This window comes from Notolepis coatsorum, assembly GCF_963971535.1.
Source record: "Notolepis coatsorum genome assembly, chromosome: 15".
NCBI lineage: Eukaryota > Metazoa > Chordata > Actinopteri > Aulopiformes > Paralepididae > Notolepis > Notolepis coatsorum.
The window spans coordinates 29277998-29305610 of NC_140179.1; the positions used below are offsets into that span (position 1 = coordinate 29277998).

The 27613-nt window shown below is 46.6% G+C and overlaps 1 protein-coding gene across 1 annotated transcript in view; it reads right to left on the reverse strand.

The window, feature by feature from the left end:
* Nucleotides 1-283: 283 nt before the first annotated feature.
* Nucleotides 284-27613, reverse strand: part of lrp6 (low density lipoprotein receptor-related protein 6) — a 159480-nt gene continuing 132150 nt past the window's right edge. The window contains exons 13-21 of the mRNA XM_084330957.1: nt 21084-21274; nt 18859-19068; nt 17368-17493; nt 15215-15451; nt 12864-12974; nt 9798-10028; nt 9375-9511; nt 6252-6349; nt 284-3374 (exon numbers count right to left, since the gene is read on the reverse strand). Of these exons, the coding sequence (XP_084187083.1) occupies nt 3068-3374; nt 6252-6349; nt 9375-9511; nt 9798-10028; nt 12864-12974; nt 15215-15451; nt 17368-17493; nt 18859-19068; nt 21084-21274 (1648 nt within the window). The 3' untranslated portion in view covers nt 284-3067. The remainder of the gene's footprint in view (nt 3375-6251; nt 6350-9374; nt 9512-9797; nt 10029-12863; nt 12975-15214; nt 15452-17367; nt 17494-18858; nt 19069-21083; nt 21275-27613) is intronic.

Sequence of the window (27613 nt, forward strand, 5' to 3'; positions counted from 1 at the left end):
TATGTGCCTTTATAGCGCTTCAGATCTCCGGCGCTAGTGGTGTAAATCCACTCGCATCCACAGAGCCGCAGCGACAAGACCAGGCGAGCCTAGGGGACCCGGACACACACACGTCTCAACGACGGGGTGTCAGTCAGTCAGTCAGTCAGTGACATTCGCTACTGTAGACGAGGGCCTCTCAACATTACACGTTAGCCCACCGTTGGCAATATTATATATATATATATATATATATATATATATATATATATATATATATATATATATTAAAAATATATGCTCTTCTGTTGACACGGCTGACATTTTAACATAACTTATTACATGAAAACTAATTCTACAAGAGGCTGTAGGCCAGGTATGATATTTTAATCCGTAAAGCGTCCAGGCGTTTTCCCTTTAAGTCGACCTTCCCTTTAATTCGTCAGCTTCTTTCCAACACAGAGGTGGTGGTGGTCCTGCCAGCGCCGTGCTGCGGCTAGCGTGGTCCGGTTGATTACGGCACGTTTTTTTTTGGACTTCGAGATGCGTTATTTACCCACGACGGTTTCCGACTTCATCTTCATTACAACACGCTATTTTCCCTTTAAAATCGCCCTTCCCTTTGATTAGACAAGTTTCTTTCCGACACTGTAGTCACGGCGAAACGGAGAGGTGAAAGGTCGATGCTAGATCACACAGGGTCACTGGGGGGGGGTCGTCGCTTTTTGGCCTGAGCTGCATAAGCCACTTGTCGTCATGATTTTCAACCTTCAAAGTTGTTTATAAACCGAACCACTACCCAAAAACTTTAAATACATTTTAAACACTTTTGTTCCGGGCCGTCCGCTCTAGTATCTACCAAGTAGAAATTACTGACGGCATGCTGTGGAGAGCGGCTAGCATGTCTGGTTGATTATAGCACTGCGCGTGCGATAGAGATGGAAGTCCCTCCCCATTGGGACATTATTTCAGCCAATGGCAAGAGACAAATACACTTTTGATCCCGCTTGAATTGTGAAATCATCTTTTAAATAGTTTTAAAATCGTAGTGTAATTCATTGCACAATTCAAACGAGATCAAGGAATTAGCCCTCACTCGCCGGCGATTACCGTACATATACTCCTGAAATAAGGTCCCACAGATCTACAGCGGACCTCTCCATGGACGTCCAATTAATTTAGAACGCTGACGTCTGAATTCTAGTTAAAGAAATAACATCTTGTTTACATGATCTGGCCGGATTACATTTTTCAAAGTTGACTAGCGAGAAGGAGAGAGACCGCAGCTGTGAGAAACAGTCTGCTCTCATGGCAGTAGAGAGAGAAGCCTCTCCATTTCGTTTTCACGGCTCCATCTCCCGTCTTCGTTGTCGTCAAGGCTCTTCTAGTCTAAATAGGAAAAAGCCTTCATGGCTAACGGAACAAATTCTGTCAAGGCTACCGACGGTGGTACCGTTTGTGTCCGGGAGCTTAACGGTAGGCTATTGCGGTTCAGACTAAAAAGTTGGCATTGTTTGTGTTGTTTTCGGGAATTTGTGAGGCTCGGCTCACACGCTCGGTCCGACGCTCTGCTTAGACGCTCTGTTTAGACGCTCGGTCTGACGCTCTGCTTAGACGCTCTGCTTAGACGCTCTGCTTAGACGCTCTGTTTAGACGCTCGGTCTGACGCTCTGCTTAGACGCTCTGTTTAGACGCTCTGCTTAGACGCTCTGCTTAGACGCTCGGTCTGACGCTCTGCTTAGACGCTCTGTTTAGACGCTCTGTTTAGACGCTCGGTCTGACGCTCTGCTTAGACGCTCTGTTTAGACGCTCTGCTTAAACGCTCGGTCTGACGCTCTGCTTAGACGCTCTGCTTAGACGCTCTGTTTAGACGCTCTGCTTAGACGCTCTGCTTAGACGCTCGGTCTGATGCTCTGTTTAGACGCTCTGCTTAAACGCTCAGTCTGACGCTCTGCTTAGATGCTCGGTCTGACACTCTGCTTAGACGCTCGGTCTGACGCTCTGCTTAGACGCTTGTGTGTTTCGACAACGCGCGCGGGTAGGGGGGGGGGGTCGGTCAGTCAGTTAAGTCGGGTCAGTAAGGGACAACCACGATCGTAGGGCCAAAGAGGTAGGGCCGGCCCCTGGGTCCGGCCAATAAGGATACAGACGAGGTCCTACCAACCATGTTGTATGTGAAAAGGTTGTTTAAAAGAAATAAAATTACAAATAAGAATAAAGAAAACAGATACAAAAATTCAATGAAAAGTCCCAGTACCACATTCTTTGCCACTAAAAACGGCTCCTCCAGCCGCTCCTAACCCAGTTTATGGGGTAACCATAGAAACCACTGCTCCAGTGCTGACAAAATGGCTGCCCAAGCTGCAGAGCGCAGTGCCTGCGAGTCACATCCAGGGGGAGCCCTTCTCTTTCCCCAATCCATCCTCGTCCCTTACTAATGTTGTAGAGCAAACCGGTAATGCTTTTTTTTTCTTTTTTCTTTTTTAATATATATTCATATTTGGCATCAGATTGGTTAACGTATCACTGTCCAGTCTCTGTCCTTCAGCCTTGTGAGGAAGGTATTTATGTCCTGGTTTAAGGCAACTTATCATGTTTATGATGATTTTAATAAAACTTTTTCTTAAAAAAATTTACAAATTTCTTAATACAAACCTCTATGGCATTTTTATCAGTAAACGCTGTATAGAAAATATATAAATATGCTTTTTTTTCTTTTCAATGTACAAATGTTCTGCAGCTCGTATTTTGCAAGCTCCCGTTTCCCTCTCTCTCTCTCCTCCACATAGTGTCTCTCTCTCTCTCTCCTCCACATCGTGTCTCTCTCTCCTTACTGTACAGGTGGCCCCTACAGAATCCCCTCCTTCTCCACGCCGTCAAGTCTCTTTCCCCGATTCTTTCTCTCTTTTTTTGAGCGTTTTTCTTTTTTTCTCTCCATTTGATTCATAATATGCACAATTGGTATTTACAGTGAAGGGGAGGTGTGTGTGTGTGGGGGGGGGGGGGGGGGGGAGAAGAGCGTCGCGGGAGTAGAGAGGGCGGGGGCCTACGGCGTCGGAGGAGGAGTCAGAGGAGGAGGAGGGGACGCTCACGAGGAGTCCGTGCAGGGCGAGGGGGGCGGGGGGTAGAGGTGGTGGGAGTAGCTCCGCTCCGTGTAGGGCGAGGGCGGGCAGCTCTCGCAGTTCTCCTCCGCCGAGAGGTACTGGCTGCGCGGGGTGGGTGGAGGCGGGAACGGCTCAGAGTCGTAGTTGAGGTCGCTGGTGTAGCCCTTGGCCACGCCGCAGGAGCCCGATTTGGGCGGTGCGCGGCGGCCCGGAGTGTAGTCGCTGTCGCACACGTCCGTGCTGCAGGGGGTGGTGGGCGGGGCGAAGTGGCGGTAGGTGTAGGGCCTGTAGCTGGGCAGAGGGGGAGGGCAGAGAGGGAGAGCAGAGAGAGGTAAATGGTAAACGGTGCATTTATTTACATTTTACATTCAGTCATTTATCCAAAGCGACTTACAGGTCAGCAGGAAGGGTAGAACTCTTACAGCTGAGTAACAATGTTCATCAAACAGTGTTGAAACGTGGGTGCTGCAGTGTTGAGTGCATAGTAGTAGAGTCATATTAGTATAGTAGGTAGTAATATAGACAAGGAAAATTAATTAGTGGAAGTGCATGATAGTAGAAGACCGTATGAAGGTGTGTTGAAAAAAAATAATAATAATTATATGGCGCTTTTATACAATCTTTGTTCCTCACATTCACACAGCGACGGCGGAGACGGCCATGCAAGGTGCCAACCTGCTCATCGGGAGCAATTAGGGGTTAAGTGTTCGGGGAGGAGCGGGAATCGAACCGGGAACCTTCCGATTACCAGACGACCGCTCTAACTCCTGAGCCACTATCGCCACCATACACTCATAGACATGTTAAAAGACCCGACCTGTCATACCAAACAGAAACAAATTCGTTTATGAAGGATAAAGATAGGAATCCGTTCACTGGTGTCTGCAGACACATTTACATTAATTTTAGTGGACCGACTGAGCTCTTGATACAGTGACTTGATACAACTACTAGACGACTGATGACACGAGCATTTTGTGGCTGTAAAAAGGTCTGTTCCAAGTCGGTAACGTCGAATAACGATTATTCAGTTATATTGTTTACACTGTATATCTTTTCCCATATTTTAATATTCCGATCCAATTGTATTGCCTATATTTATGTCTTTCTACTATTACCCTGCCCATACCTGTACCTCGCCCATGCTGCTATGACGCCAGAATTCCCCCAAGGGGATCAATAAAGGAATATCTCATCTTATCTAAAAAAAAAAAAAAACATTTATGTCAGTCGACCGACTGAGCTCTCGACATGGCTGTAAAAAGGTGCATTTCAAGTCGGATTAAAAACCGAGCCCATATTCCGATGTACTGTCAAGAAAGTTCCGACCAGCTTATTCTCCCATCCGGAAAGATGAAGTAACCCTTCATGAATGTACGTGAACACCACACGTCTACATAAAAGAAAGAAAGAAAGAAAGAAAGAAAGAAAGAAAGAAAGAAAGAAAGAAAGAAAGAAAGAAAAGAAAAATCCTGATCCTTAGGACGAAATTACTCGTGAATTTCGAAGCGTAATGGAGCAGTGTTTTCACCGCGGCCCTGCTGCACCGGCTCTATCCTCGCCGCTCCGTAATCCCCCCCCAGGCGTCCCGAGCGCACTTTCACTCCACTTCTTCCCATGTAAATAAAACATTTGATGGCAGATGAAAAGAAACAACTGAATCGTACAAACCCCCCCCCTCCTCCCCACCCCCCCGACATTCGGAGTGCGTTTCCAAATCAATGATGGCCCCGTGCCGCTTCGATATAAACGCAGGGGGAGAAAGAAAGAAAAAGGATAAACAAAAGAAAAGCAAGTCTCTTTGAAAGCGCGCCCGTGTGTACCGAGAGGGATTGTTTTAAGTGTTAGCATGTGCTCGAGGAATGTCTCCCCCCTCCCCCCCCTACTCGCTCCATGGCAGACTCCAATCCCCCCGAAAGTTTGATTTACCCCCCCCCCCCCCAAAACCTGATACATTTCGCCGGTACGCTCTTAAATATACACGGAAAAAGGGAATGGTTTCCTTATTGATTTGGATGCTCAAAGCTGCCCGGCGCACACACACACACACGCTCCGGAGAGAATGCCGTTTCAGAGGCCCTTAATAGAAAGGGGGGAAAACTTCAATTTATTTATTTCTTCAACCCTCTGAATGTTCTCATGAAAAAAAATTAAACAAGCGTAGCTTCGACCATAATTGCGACCATAAAAAATAAGGCTTGCCGCTCTCACGACTAAACTTAGAGAGTCGAGTCCTTTCCAGCGACAGGTTGTACGGAGAACCACAGCACCAACTGTCTTTGTTTATTTATGAGCCCCATTAGTCAGTCCACATAAAAGACTAAATAAAATAAAATAAAATATACAATGAGTCTATGCAACACTAACCCATCCATTCTACATTCATTGCACACACATGCACACTCACTTTAAACATTCACCTTTAACATTCACTCTAAACACTTTTTAACACTACACCATGTTATCTATTACTAAAATATTTGCACTACATCCCTACCAAATTTAAGCATGTTATGCTTTTAACTTTTTTTTTACTGTATGAAGCACAATCTCAGGAGGCTCATACAGAACCAAGCATTTCACTGTAATGTACAACTACCTTATAATATGTGACACATAAAACAAAACTTTGAAACTTAAAATATAACCATCACATGATGTACACACAGTTACAATTATCAATAAAATATATTACATCATATAGTCCAAACTGATTTCTTTCTGAATAATTGCTGTTCTTAAAACTGAAAATGTACTTGTAATCTGGGTTAAATACAGTGGTAGGCTGTTCCAGTGTGTGTGTGTGTATATAAAATACCAACCACTGCTCAATGTGATGGCCGGCCTTGGGTACAGGTGTAGATATAGTGTACTTATATTCAGAAGTCTTGGCCATGTATACAAATGCACCATGACTGGTCTGAGAATTGCTGCAATGTCTAAGAGAAAAGCCAAACAAATGGCCAAATATTGCTCTGTCTCAGCTAATATTGGCAGCTTAGCCGTGTGGAGAAGGAGGTGCTATGTGTACCCTTAAGTGTTCAGTGCTGCTTGGCCCCGATACATTTGATTCCCTGTTTATGTAATATAATTTGTGGAACCAAATAAAGTATTCAAATGTGTGTGCGTGTGTGTGTGTGTGTGTGTGTGTGTGTGTGTACAACCTACCTGTAAGAGCGGTGGGTGGATGGACTGTTGGAGGAATAGCCAAACTCCATGGTGTACTGGGAGCGGACCGTGGCTGGAGACGGAGGCGGGTTCAGGATCTGGACCAAAACAAACAGCCGACATTAGATCTCACACCCTCCTGCCTGACTGGACGAAACCACTGTCGAGTCATTTCTTGCAGACCTGTCACCTAATATCTCCAATCCCATCTCTCTTTCTCCACCCCCAAAACCCCCCTACATTTACATTTAGCTGACACTTTTATCCAAAGCGACTGACAAGGTCAGCAGGCCAGGAAGGGTACAACTAAGCTAAGGGTCAGTGGCATTGTTTGTCAAATAGTGTGGAACTAGAGTGTTACACTCTGAGTGCATAGTAGTATAGACATATTACCATAGTATTCAGTATTCAAGGTTACTGAAATACTATTTACTACTATGCTATTCTACCAGGATGTGGGAGTGGAGAGAACCATCTCGTGAGAGAAAACATATTTTCATGACAAAGCAAAGATTCACCCAAAAATATTTGAATTAAAATATTTTCCAAAGCGGTATGGTCAACCTAGGAATATAACAGTGCTTCTAGTGGTCAACTAGTTATATGGAAGATACGACATTCAGAATACATTTATCATCTGTAGAAAACAATTCTGGGAAGAGGGGAAGATTTCGGGGGAATGTAACAACCTCTTTCTCCCTTTCCCAGGTCTGCTTTTCTTGAAGCAACACTAATAAAATAGGTGGGTGGGGGTTCGGGGGTGGGGTGGTTAAGGGGGGGGGGGAAGAGGCATTACGCTGAACATCGAATCTGGCATCCCAAAGCCAATAATAGTTTCACGCACTTCGAGGGCCTGTTATTCTTCTAAAAAGGCCCGTCTTGAGATCGCACAGAGCCAGATGGAGGTGGTTAAAGACATAATGATGCTGTTGCAACAGCTAAAATAAGAGTGAATTATTAACAGAGGTGGAGAGGAGTGAGAGAGAAAATAAACTAAATCACAAGGAGGATCAAAAAAGGAAAAAAGCCTCCATAAAAAAATAATACAACAACCGTCGGTGGGAATGAATCATCAGAGAAGATTTTCCACATGGAGGCTCGGTTTCACTGAGAGGCGAAAGCATGGACTGCATTTATATAACGGCTTTTATCCAAAGCGCTTTACAACGTATGTCTCACATTCACACATTCACTCACACACCAACGGTGGACCATGCATGGTGCCAACCTGCTCATCGGGAGCAGTTAGGGGTTAAGTGTCTCGCTCAAGGACACACTGCTGGGAGCAGCTGGAATTGAACCGGGAACCTTCTGATTATCAGACGACCGCTCTACCTCCTGAGCTGCTGTCTAACCCTAACCTTCTGATTACCAGACGACCGCTCTGTCAACCCGTGTGAAACTAAAAGGATAGAGCGGTGTTGTGGAGACGGTTGAGGAGGCATTGTGGAGGTGTTGTGGGGTTGAGGAGGCATTGAGGTGTTGTTGAGGAGGGCTTGAGGTGGTGTTGAGGTGGTGTAGTGGAGGTGTTGAGGTGGTGTAGTGGAGGTGTTGAGGTGGTGTAGTGGAGGTGTTGAGGTGTTGTTGAGGAGGGCTTGAGGTGGTGTTGAGGTGGTTTAGTGGAGGTGTTGAGGTGGTGTTGAGGTGGTGTAGTGGAGGTGTTGAGGTGTTGTGGGGTTGAGGTGTTGTTGAGGAGGGCTTGAGGTGGTGTTGAGGTGGTGTAGTGGAGGTGTTGAGGTGGTGTTGAGGTGGTGTAGTGGAGGTGTTGAGGTGGTGTAGTGGAGGTGTTGAGGTGGTGTTGAGGTGGTGTAGTGGAGGTGTTGAGGTGTTGTGGGGTTGAGGTGTTGTTGAGGAGGGCTTGAGGTGGTGTTGAGGTGGTGTAGTGGAGGTGTTGAGGTGGTGTTGAGGTGGTGTAGTGGAGGTGTTGAGGTGGTGTAGTGGAGGTGTTGAGGTGGTGTTGAGGTGGTGTAGTGGAGGTGTTGAGGTGTTGTGGGGTTGAGGTGTTGTTGAGGAGGGCTTGAGGTGGTGTTGAGGTGGTGTAGTGGAGGTGTTGAGGTGGTGTTGAGGTGGTGTAGTGGAGGTGTTGAGGTGGTGTAGTGGAGGTGTTGAGGTGGTGTTGAGGTGGTGTAGTGGAGGTGTTGAGGTGGTGTAGTGGAGGTGTTGAGGTGGTGTTGAGGTGGTGTAGTGGAGGTGTTGAGGTGGTGTAGTGGAGGTGTTGAGGTGGTGTAGTGGAGGTGTTGAGGTGGTGTAGTGGAGGTGTTGAGGTGGTGTAGTGGAGGTGTTGAGGTGGTGTAGTGGAGGTGTTGAGGTGGTGTAGTGGAGGTGTTGAGGTGTTGTGGGGTTGAGATGTTGTTGAGGAGGGCTTGAGGTGGTGTAGTGGAGGTGTTGAGGTGGTGTAGTGGAGGTGTTGAGGTGGTGTAGTGGAGGGCTTGAGGTGGTGTAGTGGAGGTGTTGAGGTGGTGTTGAGGTGGTGTAGTGGAGGGCTTGAGGTGGTGTAGTGGAGGTGTTGAGGTGGTGTAGTGGAGGGCTTGAGGTGGTGTAGTGGAGGTGTTGAGGTGGTGTTGAGGTGGTGTAGTGGAGGTGTTGTGGGGTTGAGATGTTGTTGAGGAGGGCTTGAGGTGGTGTAGTGGTGGTGTTGAGGTGGTGTAGTGGAGGTGTTGAGGTGGTGTAGTGGAGGTGTTGAGGTGGTGTAGTGGAGGTGTTGAGGTGTTGTGGGGTTGAGATGTTGTTGAGGAGGGCTTGAGGTGGTGTAGTGGTGGTGTTGAGGTGGTGTAGTGGAGGTGTTGAGGTGGTGTAGTGGAGGTGTTGAGGTGTTGTGGGGTTGAGATGTTGTTGAGGAGGGCTTGAGGTGGTGTAGTGGAGGTGTTGAGGTGGTGTAGTGGAGGTGTTGAGGTGTTGAGATGTTGTTGAGGAGGGCTTGAGGTGGTGTAGTGGCGAGGGTTGAGGGGGTGTTGTGGAAGGGTTGAGGTGGTGTAGTAGAGAGGGTTGAGGAGGGGTTGAGGTGGTGTAGTAGAGAGGGTTGAGGAGGGGTTGAGGTGGTGTAGTGGAGGTATTGAGAGGAGGTTGAGGAGGTATTGAGGGGGTGTAGTGGAGGTGTTGTGGAGGTGTCTGTGCGTCTCTCACCGGGGGGAAGTAGGTGCCCTTGGTGCTGGACGAGCTGCTGGACGAGGCCCCCGTCACGTGGGCGCGGTCGTACGGTGGCCCGCTGCTGCCACCCATGATGCTGAGGGAGCCAATCACAGACTTCCCTCTGGACATACCTGTGGTGGGAGGAGCCAGTTCATTATGTGGGTTCATTCAAACCCTGATTCTAGAAAGGAACAACGTTATCCCCAGCAGCGCTGCTATAATCAACAGTGGAGTTTCAAACTAAATACACACCTAGGTTTACATAGTGAGGGGCTAAAGTACGATTAAAAATTTCAAGGACAACATAGATTTTTTCCAGGATATTTGTAAAAATTTTGTAAATTTTTCAGGTTTTTCACGACTGGAAATCTAGCCTCTGATCTAGCCCCCGTAAACGCAGAGAACGGCGTCCGTTACCTGGCAGCGACCCGGACAGCGAGCTGGGGTGCGGCACGTATCCCAGAGGCACGGAGGAGGGCCCGTGGACCACGAAGTCGTTGGTGACCGTCTCGCCGTCGTCCTTCATCTGCGGACAGAGCACCCGCTGGCACACGAAGTACACGGCGCCCACGACAAACAGCGCCATAACCACGCCCACGATGGAGCCGATGGTGTTGGAGGGCTGAGGCGAGGGCTCCTCCGTGGGGTCTGAGGAGGAGGAGAGGGGGGCGGGGGAACGGAAGAGTGGGATTAATGTAAGATAAGTAAACCATAACACGGTATAAATCATCTCTCACCCTCTGTCTATACATCGCTCTCTCTTTTTTTTTTTGATCTTTTTCCCCCTCCATTTTCCTCCGATTTTCTCCCATCCCAATGTTAGTCGTATGCCAATTCCCAGTCCCTTCCTGGTCGCTGCGCACTTACCCCCCACAGTCAGATCATCTGGGAGAGTGGAGGCTACCACGTGCTTCCTCCGACACACGTCCAGCCAATCACCGCTTCTTTTCACCTGGCAGCGTGGATTCTCATTGAGAGGGCGTAGCGTGTGGGAGGATCACACTATCCCCCCTCAAGTCCTATCCGCGCTTAGCAGGCGCCCCGACCGAACTGTAGGAGTCGCTGTTTACAACGACCCGGACCCACCCCGCCAGCTTCTCCCACCCTCTAATACAGCCAATTGTATTAGTGCAGACGGCCAGCCAAGCTGGTGACAACCCCGGAGCTGTGAGCTGGATTCGAACAGGCGAATCCAGCTCACAGCTCCGGGGTTGGTGACGAACACAATCTCCGCTCGGCCACCTAACCGCCTCTACTTGAACTTTCAACTAAAAGTAAAAGTCCTCAATTCAAAATTGTATTAAAGTTAAAGTATAAAGGTATTTTTATATTGAAATCAAAACCAAAATTACATATTTTGGTGACGTTTTTGTTATTCAATGCTTTGGAGCATTCAGTCCTTTTTCTCTCTTCACTGTCTCTGGCTGTCTCTCCACTCTCTCACTCTCCAAGCTCTCTCTCTCTCTCCACTCTCCAAGCTCTCTCTCTCTCTCTCTCTCTCTCCATGCTCTCTCTCTTTCTCTCTCCACTCTCTCTCTCTCCACTCTCTCTCCAGGTAACCAGTGGTGGAAAATAACGAGCGCCTGGTCAGTCCTACAGACACTGTGGCTGGTAGATGACAAACGGCGTTTCCTTCCCCGTCAATCAGCAAAAGTACGTATTTTTACTCAAGTACTGTACTTTCACTACCACACTACAAAAGGGTTAACCCTTTCACTGCGGCACGGCAGAAGGTGAACACTTTCACTACCACACTACAGAAGGTTAACCCTTTCACTACCACACTACAGAAAGGTTAACATTCGGTAGTGTGGTAGTGAAAGGGCTAAGTACAATTTCGAGCTACTTGTACTTTACGTGAGTATTTAAATTTTTAGGGACCTTTATACTTTTACTCCACTACATTTCAAAGGAAATGTAGGATTGTTCCTGGCAGTCCGGGGGATCGAACCAGCGACCTTTGGGCCACAAACACGCTCCTCTAAGCTTTAGCCCACTGCTGCCCACCACAGCCTACAGAGGTGGTAAACTCTCCTTAATAAAGGAAAGGGGTGGATAAGGATGTATGTAAGTAAGTATGTATGTATGTATGTAAGATGTATGTATGTATGTAAATATGTATGTAAGATGTATGTATGTATGTATGTAAATATGTATGCAAGTAAGTATGTATGTAAATATATATGTATGTAAGTAAGTATGTATGTATGTAAATATATATGTATGTATGTAAGTATGTAAATATGTATGTATGTATGTAAGTAAGTATGTAAATATGTATGTATGCAAGTAAGATGTATGTATGTAAGTATGTATGTAAATATGTATGTAAATATGTATGCGAGTAAGATGTATGTACTGTATGTAAGTATGTATGTAAATATGTATGTAAATATGTATGTAAGTAAGATGTATGTATGTACTGTATGTAAGTATGTATGTAAATATGTATGTAAGTAAGATGTATGTATGTAAGAAAAAAAGTAAGTAAGTATGTATGTATCTATCCATCAACACATTTGTGAATTCAAGTGGATGTTGTTTTACCCCTGTAGAAGGTTTTCTTGAAACTTTCCATGATAACAAAATAAAAAAGAATTATCAGTGAATCGATATGGCGATGAAAATCCCTGCTGCAATGTTCTGGGCCGGATTGTGACTTTGATTTTAACTGGTTTAGACATCTCTGTTGCAGACTCATCACAGGGATAATATTCCAAACACATTTCCATGGCACCACTCATCACACTAGTCGGTAACGTGCCAGATCAGCTTGGGCGTCCGTGCGTAGGACTCTGCACATAGTTAGCGGCAGGGGTGTAAAGTACTTGAGTAATTGTACTTCATTACAATACTTAAGTACTGTTTTTGGGGAATTGTACTTTACTCTAGTATTATTAGGTTTGTGTACTTTTACTCAATTACATTTCAGAGAAATAAAACATACTTTTTACTCCTTACATTTAAAATGCAGGCCTACAAAGTACAAATCACACAGGTCCAACCATTTTAATTAGTATATTTGTTTCTCTGGCTGAACTAACGTTAACGTTATTAATCCTGCGGCCGCACTTTATTTAAAAACAGCCAATCAAATCCCCATCAATGGAAAATGAACCCGCCCATACCCATGCTGATTGGTCATTGTGCAAGACTAGAAAGCGGGGTCCTTTGATTAAACACCTGCTATCAAAAGAATAGACAGTCAGAAAAAAACTTTTAACTTTTACTTTGTAGTACTTAAGTACATTTAAAAGTAGAAACTTTTTTACTTTGACTCAAGTGTGTTTTTAGCCAGATACTCTGACTTTTAATTGAGTACGATTTTGAGACGGTACCCATACTTTCACTTAAGTATAGTTTCTGGGTACTTTTTACACCCCTGGTTAGCGGTGAGACGAACACAGGACGCGCGGTGCGTCTACGGCCCCGGGCAACGGCGGGCATCACCGCCTGGCGTGTCAGCGGTCTGTGAAGACTTACAGCAGCCAATCTCGTCTGAGTTGTCGGTACAGTCCATGTTGTGGTCGCACTTCTTGTGTTTGCCGATGCACTGGCCGTTGGAGCAGCTGAACTGGTCGGGAGGGCAGCGAACTGGGGAGGGAAGGAAGAAAGCGGTTAAACTTCTGTTGAAGTTACTTACTTACACACTTGCATGTATGTTTTTCTAATATCCAATTTTCAGGGTATCTGCAGGTAAATGGAAGACTTTTAAAGACGTTTTTAATTCCACTTAAAGCAACATTTTATACCAATTTCACAACCCTACTACTAATAAAACAACAACACAGCGACACTGAACAGGCGGCTGCACACATTATTTTTTATTCTTGAGTGTTCCATACAAGCTCTTGCCAGACGCACCAAACTCCCGGTAGCCCCGAAAAAAACAACGACTTGAAGAAAGCCTTAAATTGAGAATTATGAAAATCAACAATTTTTAAGACTTTTTACTGCGGCTGGTAGATGAAAAACAGCGTTTCCTTCCCCACCAATCAGCAAACAATATTTAATACTGCTATCGGGTATCATGGCTGATACGGATACTAAAATAGGGTATTCGAAACAGAGAATTCCCCTGATACCAAGAGCCTTACGTAACATGCCAGAAATCAAAGCCAAAAGACACCTGATCCTCTGTACTTAGGACACACATAAAGATGTCAGATGCCTCTAATGGAGAAACCTAATTATATCTTAATCACGCCTGTCCAGTGACACCGAACGCATGGTCTTAAGTCGACACAGTAGAACATCGGACGCCACTTAACATGTCTCTACTACTATGCACTCAACACTGCAGCACCCAAGTTTCAACACTGTTCGACGAACATTGTTACTCGGCTGAAAGAGCTGTACCCTTCCTGCTGACTTGTCGTACAACGCTTGTAAGTCTCTTTGGATAAAAGTGTTCAGCTAAATGACTGAATGTAAATGTTTTTTTTTTATCTACTTTTTCTCCCCATTTTCTATTTTTTCTCCCTTCCCCAATTTCGTATTGTCCAATTCTACCCTCCACTGTCTCGAACGCTGTTGGCCATGCCTCCCACAAGCCGGCTGCAATGTGGACGAAGCCTTGCATCACGTGTCCCCTCTGGTACTTGAGTTAGGAGCCGTCGCATCTTTTCACCTGCACAGCGCGATCTCTCAGCGGCGGGGGTCTGCGTGGGAGGGACACGCCGCCCCCGTTGCTTCCTGATTCTACTGCGCAGGCGCACCAACCGACCTGTAGGAGTCGCTGTCCACAGCGTCCGATCCCCACCCACCAGCTTCCCACCCCCTAATACTGCCAATTGTGTTAGTATGAATGACCAGCCAAGCTGGTAGCAACGCCGAGAGCTGGGCTCGATGACTGAATGTAAATGTTAAAGGTTGTGTGGTTTTAGTTTAGACTCGGTATCAGCAGTGTAAACGCGACACCATCAGCGTATAGTAGGGGTGTAAAGGTACACATATCCGTACCAAACCGTTTCAGTACTGGACCTAAGGTTCAGTACGGCTGTGTACCGAACGAATACAACGGTACGTTAACCACTAACGAACGCACGTGCAGAACTTTCTTTTGCGTGCAGAATTGAATTCAAAACTCGATTATTAATTTCAATATAGAATATTCGTTGACAGCCCTACAAGTACAATTAGTTACTGCACACTACATCACCCCTGAGTGGAACACGGAAAGCCAAACTTTCCCCCACTGTACCGAAAACCCGTACCAAACCGTGACTTCAAAACCGAGGTACGTACCGAACCGTGGATTTTGTGTACCGTTACACCCCTAGCGTATAGTTATGTGTGGCGGATGTTTCCACAATGTTGTGGAAAATGTGTATACGGGGGGGGAGGTAGGAAAGGGTTAGCCTTGGCTAGTTTAATATAAGTCAACTAGCAGAGCTCAAAGACACTAGGGCGACAGTCTGGCTGATGTTTCTTAAAACAACCTCAAGCCTCAAGGGTATAGGACAGATAGACATTTTCAAGTAAATCACATCTTGTTCTTTTCTTCTTTAATCTTGACTCCAGTTTTGTCTCAGGGATAAGGGGTCGGCAGGACCTCGATGATTCCGGGAAAGGGAGATGTGTGGAAATATCATCATATCTGTCATGTCGGGGCGGGGCTGGGGAAGGTATTATCTCGGGGCACGTAGAGTTGGGGAGTCAGAGTGTTTTTTCCGTTATGGTGACCGTCTGGTAATCCATAGACTACCTTCTTTCAACCTCTTCTGTTAAAACTTCTTTTCTTAAATAAATTACCTACTTGTTAAAATTGGAAACAACGTCTCCTGCTGTGTCAACGACAACCAAGCCACAACAACCCCCCTCCTCCTCCTCACCTTCACACTTGTTCTCGTCCGAGCGGTCCTGGCAGTTCACCTCCCCGTTGCAGCGGAGGCTGAGGTCCACACACTGCCGGCTGTCGCACTGGAACTCGCTCTCCGAGCACACAGGGCAGTCCTCCTCGTCGCTGCTGTCGTCGCACTCGGGGTAGCCGTCGCAGCGCCACGCCTGCGGGATGCAGTCCACCTCGCCGGAGGCACAGGAGAACTGCTCCGGGGAGCAGGTGGGCGGCTCTGAGCGGGAGGAGGGTGACGACAGTTTGATTTGATTTGATTGACAACAAACGTAACATTGACAGATCAACATTTGTATTTGCCTCGTCTGGGACAAAACGAAAAGTCCAGGACTTATTTCCATCGTTGTCCCCGAGTTAACCCTTTCACTGCCACACTACCAAACGGTTAACCATTTCACTGCGACAATACAGAAGGTTAACCCTTCCACTGACACACGACAAATGGTTAACCCTTTCACTACCACACGAGAGAAGGTTAATCCTTTACCATCACTAGTGATAGTAAAGGGTTAACCTTCTGTGGTGTGGCAGTGAAAGGTATAGTGCTTTTATCCAAAGCGCTTTACAATTTTGTTCCTCACATTGTACCCATTCACGCAGCACACACATCCACACACCGATGCCGGAGGCGACCGTGCAATGGGCTCATCGGGGGCAGTTAAGGGGTTAAGTGTCTTGCTCAAGGACATTTCGACAAGGTGCCCAGGAGGAGTGGGAATCGAACCGGGAACCTCTGGATTACCAGACGACTGCTCTACCTCCCGAGCCACTGTCGCCCCAAAGTACAACTAAAAATGTTTAAAAAAAAAAAAAAAAGGAATTTTTTTTTAATAATTATATACAAAACTATAATGATCCTGAGTGGATGAGGTGGTGAGAGGATGAGATGGTGAGAGGATGAGGTGGTGAGAGGATGAGGTGGTGAGAGGATGAGGTGGTGGAGAGGATGAGGTGGTGAGAGGATGAGGTGGTGAGAGGATGAGGTGGTAGAGGATGAGGTGGTAGAGAGGATGAGGTGGTGAGAGGATGAGGTGGTGAGAGGATGAGGTGGTAGAGGATGAGGTGGTGAGAGGATGAGGTGGTAGAGGATGAGGTGGTGAGAGGATGAGGTGGTAGAGAGGATGAGGTGGTAGAGAGGATGAGGTGGTGAGAGGATGAGGTGGTAGAGGATGAGGTGGTGAGAGGATGAGGTGGTGAGAGGATGAGGTGGTGAGAGGATGAGGTGGTAGAGGATGAGGTGGTAGAGAGGATGAGGTGGTAGAGAGGATGAGGTGGTGAGAGGATGAGGTGGTAGAGGATGAGGTGGTGAGAGGATGAGGTGGTGAGAGGATGAGGTGGTAGAGAGGATGAGGTGGTGAGAGGATGAGGTGGTAGAGGATGAGGTGGTGAGAGGATGAGGTGGTGAGAGGATGAGGTGGTGAGAGGATGAGGTGGTGAGAGGATGAGGTGGTAGAGAGGATGAGGTGGTAGAGGATGAGGTGGTGAGAGGATGAGGTGGTAGTGGATGAGGTGGTAGAGGATGAGGTGGTGAGAGGATGAGGTGGTGAGAGGATGAGGTGGTAGAGGATGAGGTGGTGAGAGGATGAGGTGGTGAGAGGGTGAGGTGGTAGAGAGGATGAGGTGGTAGAGGATGAGGTGGTGAGAGGATGAGGTGGTGGAGGATGAGGTGGTGGAGAGGATGAGGTGGTAGAGAGGATGAGGTGGTAGAGAGGATGAGGTGGTGAGAGGATGAGATGGTAGAGGATGAGGTGGTAGAGGATGAGGTGGTAGTGGATGAGGTGGTAGAGGATGAGGTGGTAGAGAGGATGAGGTGGTAGAGGATGAGGTGGTGAGAGGATGAGGTGGTAGAGGATGAGGTGGTGGAGGATGAGGTGGTAGAGAGGATGAGATGGTAGAGGATGAGGTGGTAGAGGATGAGGTGGTAGAGAGGATGAGATGGTAGAGGATGAGATGGTAGAGGATGAGGTGGTAGAGGATGAGGTGGTAGTGGATGAGGTGGTAGAGGATGAGATGGTAGAGGATGAGGTGGTAGAGGATGAGATGGTAGAGGATGAGGTGGTAGAGAGGATGAGGTGGTAGAGGATGAGGTGGTGAGGTGGTAGAGGATGAGGTGGTGAGGATGACAAGTCTCACCTCCACAGGAGAGCTCGTCTTGCAGGAGCACCAGGTGGACGGGGCAGGAGCAGCGTGTGGTGCCGTCCCCCTTCACGATGCAGATGTGGGAGCAGCCACCGTTGTCCCAGGTACACGGGTGTTTACCTGAGGAGAGAGCGACAGAAGAACCGGTATCAGATACAGCGCTGACGCAAGGCTAATGTAGGGTATCACCTGGTATCACATAGAGCTAATGTAGGGTATCACATAAAGCTAGTGTAGGGTATCATCTGGTATCACATAGAGCTAATGTAGGGTATCATCTGGTATCACATAGAGCTAATGTAGGGTATCATCTGGTATCACATAGAGCTAGTGTAGGGTATCATCTGGTATCACATAGAGCTAGTGTAGGGTATCATCTGGTATCACATAGAGCTAGTGTAGGGTATCATCTGGTATCACATAGAGCTAATGTAGGGTATCATCTGGTATCACATAAGAGCTAGTGTAGGGTATCATCTGGTATCACATAAGAGCTAATGTAGGGTATCATCTGGTATCACATAGAGCTAGTGTAGGGTATCATCTGGTATCACATAGAGCTAGTGTAGGGTATCATACAGAGCTAATGCAAGGCTAATGTAATCCACTGCATGTTAGGCAGGCCCCCACTCTGCAGGTGTTTAAATCACGCCTCAAAACACATTAATTTGCTCTGGCTTTAGGTTTTTAAGAGACGTGCCTTTTTTTATGTGACGTATTGTATGTTTTTATTGTGTGCTTTTATCTTTTTAATGTTTTTTATCTTATGTTGTGGGACTTGTACAACACTTTGGTCAACTTTGTTGTTTTTAAATGTGCTTTATAAATAAAGTGGATTGGATTGGATACTTACTGTATTCTCTCATGTCTCATCTACTTACTGTATTCTCTCATGTCTCGTCTACTTACTGTATTCTCTCTCATGTCTCATCTACTTACTGTATTCTCTCATGTCTCATCTACTTACTGTACTCTCTCATGTCTCATCTACTTACTGTATTCTCCCTCATGTCTCATCTACTTACTGTACTCTCTCATGTCTCATATACTTACTGTACTCTCTCATGTCTCGTCTACTTACTGTACTCTCTCATGTCTCGTCTACTTACTGTACTCTCTCTCATGTCTCATCTACTTACTGTATTCTCTCTCATGTCTCATCTACTTACTATTCTCTCTCATGTCTCGTCTACTTACTGTACTCTCTCATGTCTCGTCTACTTACTATTCTCTCTCATGTCTCATCTACTTACTGCACTCTCTCATGTCTCGTCTACTTACTGTATTCTCTCTCATGTCTCGTCTACTTACTGTACTCTCTCTCATGTCTCATCTACTTACTGTACTCTCTCTCATGTCTCATCTACTTACTGTACTCTCTCTCATGTCTCATCTACTTACTGTACTCTCTCATGTCTCGTCTACTTACTGTACACTCATGTCTCATCTACTTACTGTATTCTCTCTCATGTCTCATCTACTTACTGTACTCTCTCATGTCCAGCTCGTGCACCGCGTGGATGTCGCTGAGGTAGGCGATGCGCGCCTGGATCTTGGTGCGCCCCTCGCGCGTCGTCTTGTCGATGCGCTCGATCATCTGCTGCTGCCGGTCGATCCAGTACAGGTGGTTCCCGAACACCGTCAGCCCCACCGGCTGCAGGATGTTGGAGTCCTCGATCACGATGCGATTGGCTCCTGGATAAAAAAATTTAAAGAGGGGAGGGAAAAAAAGAGAAAAAGAGGGTCGAGGGGGAGGGTGCGGAGGCGGGTGCAAACAAGGTCGGAGGTCAGGAACGAAAAATGAACGGGCTGGCAAACTGAAGGAGTGAGGTGGAGGGAGGAGGTGGGAGAGCATTGGGACGGTGGGCACAGGGAGATCAGGTACAAGTTAAACAACGTTACATCTACAGTATTAAACTTTAACAGTAACTGTAGACTAAGAATAAAAGTGGGATGGGGATGGGGGCGGGACGACGACATAGATAACTCCTAGATGAGACACAGAACATGAAGAAGACATCGGCTTTACAATCCCACGGCTGAAGACTACATATCACCATTTTTTACACTGATACAGTCATCAAGAGTGGACGTCTTGGAAACCCAAGCCTCCAGCTCTGAAACGGTATCTGGGAGCCAAAGTTAGCCTAAACACAGTGATCTACCCTCGAGTTCCAGGGGTTTCACGCTGCCATGGCTGCCAACACCAGACACCGTGGGTTTAATCATAGCTTTCTGCTCCCAGCGCGGCCGGAGTAGTGGTTGTTTTTCTTTCGCTGCCTCCCTGCAGAGGGCACCACTAGCATCTGCCGCCATGGGAGGTCAACAGCAGTCCAGGCCGCGCTATCCGGGCTAATTTTAGCGTGCCGGAGCGTACCAAAACCTAACGCCGTTACCCCGGTGAGGATCAAAGGACTTGGGGAAGGGTGGGCGGAGGGTAAGGGGGGGGGGGGGTGCGTGTGTGCCTCAAAACGTTCTCTCCCCAATAAAACCGGAGAGGATCTTAAGAGTGAGGAATCCTGCCTGTCTTGACAGTCGTATGATGGTGTAAGTGTTTGCTTTGAGGCCCACGCAATCCCTCCCGTTTCCCTCCCTCCCTCCCTCCTCCGGTACAGATGGTCAGGATTCCTTTCTGCCTGCGTGGGGCACCACCAGACCAGAGACTCCTGGGGAATGTGCTGAGCACGGGGCTCGCGGCCAAGAGGTCTCCTCGCGGAGAGGCACAATGCTCCCCCGTGTCCTTAAAGGCCGCGGCCTTCCCCTCGCCCCCCGGTTCACACATTCACTCCCCCGCTTGTCTCCGTATGGTGTCGAGCCCCGTAGCCGCTCCGCACCACCATCCTCCTTCACAGATCCATGCCCACCCCGGCATACACAACCCCCCCCCCCCCCCCCCCACCCCCACGAGAACGGAGCACAATGGCGCTATTGAGGAGCTGCTCTCCGCAACTTTAAGTAAGCGTTGCACTTAAAAAAGGAACACAGCGACGTTATGGGGAATGCGTATACCATGTATACCAATTTCCTCTCTGTGCGTTCAGTGGAAAACTATCCGGCTGCAAGCTAGCCTAGATTAGCGTGAGCCAGGCTGAAGACTCTGTAGACAGGCTAGTGGTCGGTCTGTGGATGCCGGAGGAATTAATTAGCTGTAAGTAGTTGGTTGTTACAAATGTATTAGGTTATTAACAGGAGTTGGCTTCTGACGACCCAAACTGTGGAAGTCCTGGCCTTGGGACCCCGGAAATGGGCTCCCAGTTTAACACTGTGTACGTCGATCTTTACACATGACAAAAGGGGTGGGGTTCAACCAGGTGAGAGGGAGGAGAGGAGGGTGAGACACAAAGGAATGGCTATTGGCTAGAAGGTGGGACCGGAAGGGGGATGGTGAAGGTAGACAGGATGTCGCTGTGGCAGTGTATTGGAGGGGGAGGGAGAGACTCGAGAGAGTCTACCACACTTTAACTTGTGCCAAGCTAGGCTAGCTTGCAGCCGGATAGCTTTCTACTGAACGCACAAGGAGTAAATGCTCATATTCTTGTCCGACTCTGGAGAAAACGGTACAAGAGCGTTTCCCCATAATGTTGGCGCGTACCTTTAACACGTGTGCGCACACCACACACAAAACGTCGTCGACACTCGCTCCCATAGAAAACCAGTCAGTTGAAAGGGGCCATGGCCACCATCAAGACACCCGAGGAGGAGACACTTACCGGATAGGTCGCTGCTCTCGATGCGCCGCAGGTCCGAGTCCACCCAGTAGAGCTTGCCCATCTCGTTGTCGATGGCCAGGGCCACGGGCTTGCCCAGGCCGCTGAAGAACAGCACCTCCCGCTCTGTGCCGTCCAGCGCCGCCCGCTCGATCTTAGGAGAGCGCTCCAGCAGGTTGGTGAAGTACATGTATCTGTCAGGAGGACGGCAACGAGGGAGAGTCAGGCTCGTTCAAGACTAGAGCTGCACCTACAGTAGTATCTATTGATTATCTAGTATTGATTATTATTTTGTTGTTACGTTGTTCCCTGTTCCCCTCCCTTAGCTGCCCCCTCCTGTTAAGCGCCTTGGGTCTCCTAAAAGCTGCTATATAAATTTAAGATATTATTATTATTATTATGGATGCTCGATATTGGCTTTTTTACCGATACCGATATACCGATATTGTCCAACTCTTAATTTCCGATACCGATATCAACCGATACTGATATATGCAGGGTTCCCCCCCCCCCCAAAAACGGAATAATTTCAGGTAATTAACGTTACATATCTCTTGTTGTGGAAATCAGATTTAAAAAAAATAGAAAGAAAAAATGTAAACCGATACCGATATTTTCCAATATCATATTTGAATGCCAATATCGGTAGGCCGATAATATCGGACATCCCTAATTATTATTATTATTATCTGCTACGTGTTGTATCCGCTATGTGACTCATAGTATCTACTATCTACAGTAATATCTGCTAAGCATTGTATCTGCTACCCATAGTAGTATCCGTTAACCATAGTAGTAGTGATGCCTGACATATCGGCCGCGATATAATATCGGCCGATATGGCAGTTTTTTTTTTTTACACATCGGTATCGGATAGGGTCGATATAATTTTTTTTAACATGTTTTGGGCTTAAATAGTTTTAAAATATCAGTCATTTCTGAAAATAAGTTACAAAAGTAAAAAGAAAATGCGTTTTGGAAAATAGCTCTTTATTTGATTATCATAAAAAAGTGTTTTCTATACAGAGATATCGACATCGGTAAATATCGGTATCGGCCAGAACAGCAATATTAATATCGGTTATCGGTATCGGCCACAATTTTCACATCGGTGCATCACTACATAGTATATCTAGACATAATATTCCTCCTAGGCTCCTAGATACAGATACTAGGGATGCACCAATCCGATATTGGTATCGGCCGCCGATATCAGTAAAATAGCTGGATCGGGTATCGGTAAAAAAAATATATATATATTGGATTTTTTTTTTTTTTAATTACAAGAAATAACCATTCAGTACATTTATATCTGTGTTAATTTGTTACATTTAGTTTCACTAAGTTAGGAAAGTAATGTTTTAAGTCAAGCCTGATGTTGCCTTGCACAAAAGAATGATCCCAGTCTCTTCCACACAGTGACAGTGAGGCATACAGTTTATTAATTGAATGAATGAAGTTTATTTTTTGTCTTTGTTTACAACAAATCAAAAACGCACTTGTGATCCTTTACAATTCTTAAAAACTAAATATATATATATATATATATATATATATAAAAAAAAAAAAAAAAAAAACATGGATTAAATTTTTTTACTTTTTTGGAGACAAACATTTGGACAATGGGTATCGGATCGTAGGGCTGGGCGATAAAACGATAACGATAACTATCACGATAAATTATTTCCTCGAAATAAACATGAAACGTGGTCGCAAAGTTTCGATATCGATTTTCCAAGCTTGGATATGAGCACACGCACTAACAACCAATCACAGTGAAGGAGATGTCCGACAGTGAGGGAGACCCGCGGTGCACCTCTGGGTAGAGAGGTAGGACTCTAGTAGTCAACAAGGCTGGCTAGGATAATTAGCTTGCACGCCGCTATTTTATAGTTTACGTGCCGAGTGGGTGTGTGGCGTGAATTCTGAGGCCACGGTTAGAGTAGTGTGGGGTATGCGGTGGACGTCGTTGCAATGTATTGGGGCGGAAAGGAGTATTTTAGGGTAATAGTTAGTACATTGTCATGGGATACACAGCTTGCTCTGGCTAACTGCTAACGTGCGCGGACTGATGACGACATCAACTCGAGACATTCGCAGCAGCAAAACAAGTCTATTAATAGCCCGTCCATCGGCGCCGGGCATAAGAAGTTAATTAAACTTGACAGAAATTATATCGACGATAATTATCGATATCGAGTTATATGAAAATAATTTTATCGCAATAGCGTTTTTGGCCATATCACCCAGCCCTATCGGATCGGTATCGGTATTGGCCGATACCCAAACCCAGGTATCGGTATCGGGACTGAAAAAGTCGGATCGGTGCATCCATAACAGATACATTAAATAATATGTCCTTTAGCTAAATAAAAAGCTACAACAGATTACTGTTGATTACTGAAGTACGTGGCACTGGAATTGGACCAAAAGAAATTAACAAAACTTCTATCAGTGGGCAAATCTTTTCACTCGTACAAGACCTCTTCTTCTCTAGTTAACGGTTGTTCGTTAAATACACAAACTCTCCCAATCTGAGATCAATTATGTTCCTAATTCTCACAAACAGAGAAAACCAGTGAAGTGTTCTGATGAGGAAGTCTCCTCCCACAGGAGAACACGGTCCTCACTGGTTAACCCTTTCACTGCCGCACTACCAAAGGGTTAACCCTTTCACTGCGACAAATACAGAAGGTTAACCCTTTCACTGCCACACGACATCAGGTTAACCTTTTCACTACCACACTACAGAAAGTTAACCCTTTACTATCACACTACCAAACGGTTAACCCTTTCACTGTGACAATATGGGTTAACCCTTTCACTGCGACAATACAGAAGGTTAACCCTTTCACTGCCACACGACAGCAGGTTAACCCTTTCACTACCACACTACAGAAGGTTGACCCTTTACTATCACACTACAGACGGAACCGGAACAGTCTGTAGTGTGATAGTAAAGGGTTAACCTTCTGTCGTGTGGCAGTGAAAGGGTTAAGTCCGCCTTCCCATTCCTGGCACAAACGGGGGAGAACCTGAAACATCTGGGACCAGGTTGTAATATTTTTTTTATTGCGCAAGACAACCACACAATGACCTAGAGAGATTACCGTCCGGAGACCAAAAAAAAGTCGCTTGGCACCGCTCGGCCGCGATGGGTGAGCATGAATGGATCCGTGCAGCGCAGGGGAACAAATTACTGTGTGATTAGAAACACAGCTTCTTGTTACGGCTTCGTTTGCCTTTTAAGTAACAACAACACGCCGCTTGTATCGAGCGGAGGGAGAGAGAGAGAGAGAGAGAGAGAGAGAGAGAGAGAGAGAGAGAGAGAGAGAGAGAGAGAGAGAGAGAGAGAGAGAGAGACGAAAATAGTGAAAACAAAAAAACGCTTGGTGGACACTTTTATCCAAGGGGCCTTGTAGTACCATGAGTGCATACATTTCATCGCGTGGGTGGTCCCAAGTGGGAATCAAACCTCTAACCCCTTGGCAGTGTTAGTGCCTTGCTCTACCCGTTGAGCTACAGGACCTCACAGGAGTTCAACACTCCTCCTTCTGGACCAGGTGTAAACTGGTGTTTGAGCTCATTGAAGCAATCTCTGCATTTATATAACAGCTTTTATCCAAAGCGTTTTTACAACTTATGCTTCACGTTCACCCATTCACTGTTCACTCACACATTGCCTCACAGCAAGAAGGTCCTGGGTTCAATTCCCGCTTGGGGACCAGGTTGCCAGGTACCCAAGCGTGTAGTGTAGCGCACCGTGTTCAATGTCAAAAGCGCTACATACATGACAGTGACATTTATAACTTTTGAAGAAGTCTTTAATCATAAATGCAGTGACACACACAGGAACACGCATGCAATTTTTCAGGTGTGTGTTCCTGTGTGTGCCGCCCATCGCATGCGTGTGTGTCACTGCATGATGACTAACCCTTTCACTGCCGCACTACAGAAGGTTAACCCTTTACTATCACACTACCAACGGTTAACCTGCTGTTGTGTGGCAGTGAAAGGGTTAACGGTTTGGTAGTGCGGCAGTGAAAGGATTAAAGACGTCCTAAAAAAAAAAAAGTCCAGTTATAAATGTCATTGTCATGTCACTGTATGTATGTAGCGCCGCTGCCCGCTGTCATGACAATGACATGACATACGCGCCTCGCCCCTGGGCAATAAACATGTCACTTAATGACACTATGAATTATAGCCTGCTTTAGCCTCAGGCTTCAAAGCTGCTAGGTTCCGGAGCCTGGTAGACGAGGAGCTGACTAACTTTAATGCGTAAACGCCTCTCATGGCCGACAGGTGAAGGCAGACTCCTTGTAAGTCTTCTCACAGTTTTCAAAAATTTACTATTCTGGCGGCTGGGTGGCGCAGCGGTCTAAGCGCTCGTCACCAACATGTGAGAAACCGGTATCGAATCCGGCTGTCAGCGTTGCCTCCGGCTTGGGCCGGCCGTCATACAGACTCAATTGGCAGAGTCAGCGGGAGGGGAGTCGATGGGTGGTAATCTGGTCGTTGTAAACAGCGACTCCTACAGGTCGGTCAGGGCGTCTGCACAGCAAGGACAGGAGATGTCGAGGGTAGTGTGAGCCTCCCACACGTTACACCTCGCCAATGAGAGTCCGCGCTGGCTGGTGAAAAGAAGTGGCTGGCTGACTCCGCATGTATCGGAGGGGATAGATTCTTCAACCCTCCCCACGACCGACCAGTGGGGGGAACATGCGAGCAACGATCAAGACAGGGGAGGGGGGAATTGGCACGACTAAATTGGGATGGGAGAAAAAACTGAAAAAGAAGGAGAAAAAGTAAAAAATTCAAAAATATATGTACTATTCTCAAGAAATCCTATGTTGTGATAGTGGTGACCTGGTACTTCCTCCACCTGTAGGACTAATAGTTTAAAACCCACAGTGCGCTATAGAAACATAATCAACTGGAACAAGCTAGCAGTATCCGCAAGTCAAGAATAAATAGTTTTAAAAAGATATTAAAAAGGAGATGTAAATGAGACTGATGTAGTATGATATGATTAACTATTTTATGTTTTTCTTTGTATTTGTATTTTTCCTTTTTTTTATTATTATTGCTAATTACATTCTGTATTTGTGTTCTGTTGTATTGTTTTCTTGTGAGGACCCCTGGAAGACTAGCGGTCATTCATTTGACAGCTAATGGAGATCCTAATAAAACAAACAAACTGACCCTCCCTCCAGGTTGACCATGATAGGGATCCTAATAAAACAAACGGACCCTCCCTCCAGGTTGACCACGATAGGGATCCTAATAAAACAAACCAACTGACCCTCCCTCCAGGTTGACCACGATAGGGATCCTAATAAAACAAACAAACGGACCCTCCCTCCAGGTTGACCACGATAGGGATCCTAATAAAACAAACCAACTGACCCTCCCTCCAGGTTGACCACGATAGGGATCCTAATAAAACAAACGGACCCTCCCTCCAGGTAAGGCTGAGCCCGAACCCTGTTTTTAGGGTTCGAACGTTCGCCAGGGTTTATCGAACGAACGTTTGAACGTTCGTTTTTTGTAATTTTTTTAATAATTTTTTTTTTTTATTATATTTTTTTTTTTATATCATTTTTTTTCGTTTTGTGGCATTAACGTAATATAGTTAGTGTTACACGTTCAATAACAGGTATTCACTCTTGGTCGACGGGAAGGAGAGAGGCGCGCGCCTCGGCTCCTTCCACAGTCTACCTCGGAACGGGGGACGGCAGAGAGACAGAGAGACACCGGCGCGGGGGTCCCGCCGGGCTCCCAACACGCCTGCCGCCTCGGCCAGAGTTGTTTCCAACGCAACCACCTCCCGCCATGAAGCTCGCACTCCGTGGCCGAAAAAGGCTGGTATTCATTAATGAGCCTTCCGCAGGTTCACCTATGGAAACCTTGTTACGACTTTTACTTCCTCGGCGGGGAGCTAACGCTACGTTAATGCTTCTCTCAAGCAGATCAATGGCGGCATTGCCGGAAGTAAAAAAAATAATAAACGCTTGCCGATTGGTGGTAACAGCAGAGGCGGGTGCAAGCGGTGTGACGTAATTGGCAGAATCGCCTGTCATTCAATCAAAATTGTTCTATTGCATTGGTTGAGACTAGAGCTCTGGTTGAGTATCCAGCAACAGCCCGGCAGAGACCATACTGGTTGAGCCGAGCGACTCGGCACTCGGGGGACGCGCCGCTTCACATCGCCTCACCGTCGTTGCGCCTGCTTTATTTTTTTTCACCGAACGTTCGAACCCATTAATTAAAGTCCGAATGTCAGCTTAACGAACGAACGTTCGAACGTTCGGGCTCAGCCTTACCTCCAGGTTGACCACGATAGGGATCCTAATAAAACAAACCAACTGACCCTCCCTCCAGGTTGACCACGATAGGGATCCTAATAAAACAAACCAACGGACCCTCCCTCCAGGTTGACCACGATAGGGATCCTAATAAAACAAACCAACTGACCCTCCCTCCAGGTTGACCACGATAGGGATCCTAATAAAACAAACGGACCCTCCCTC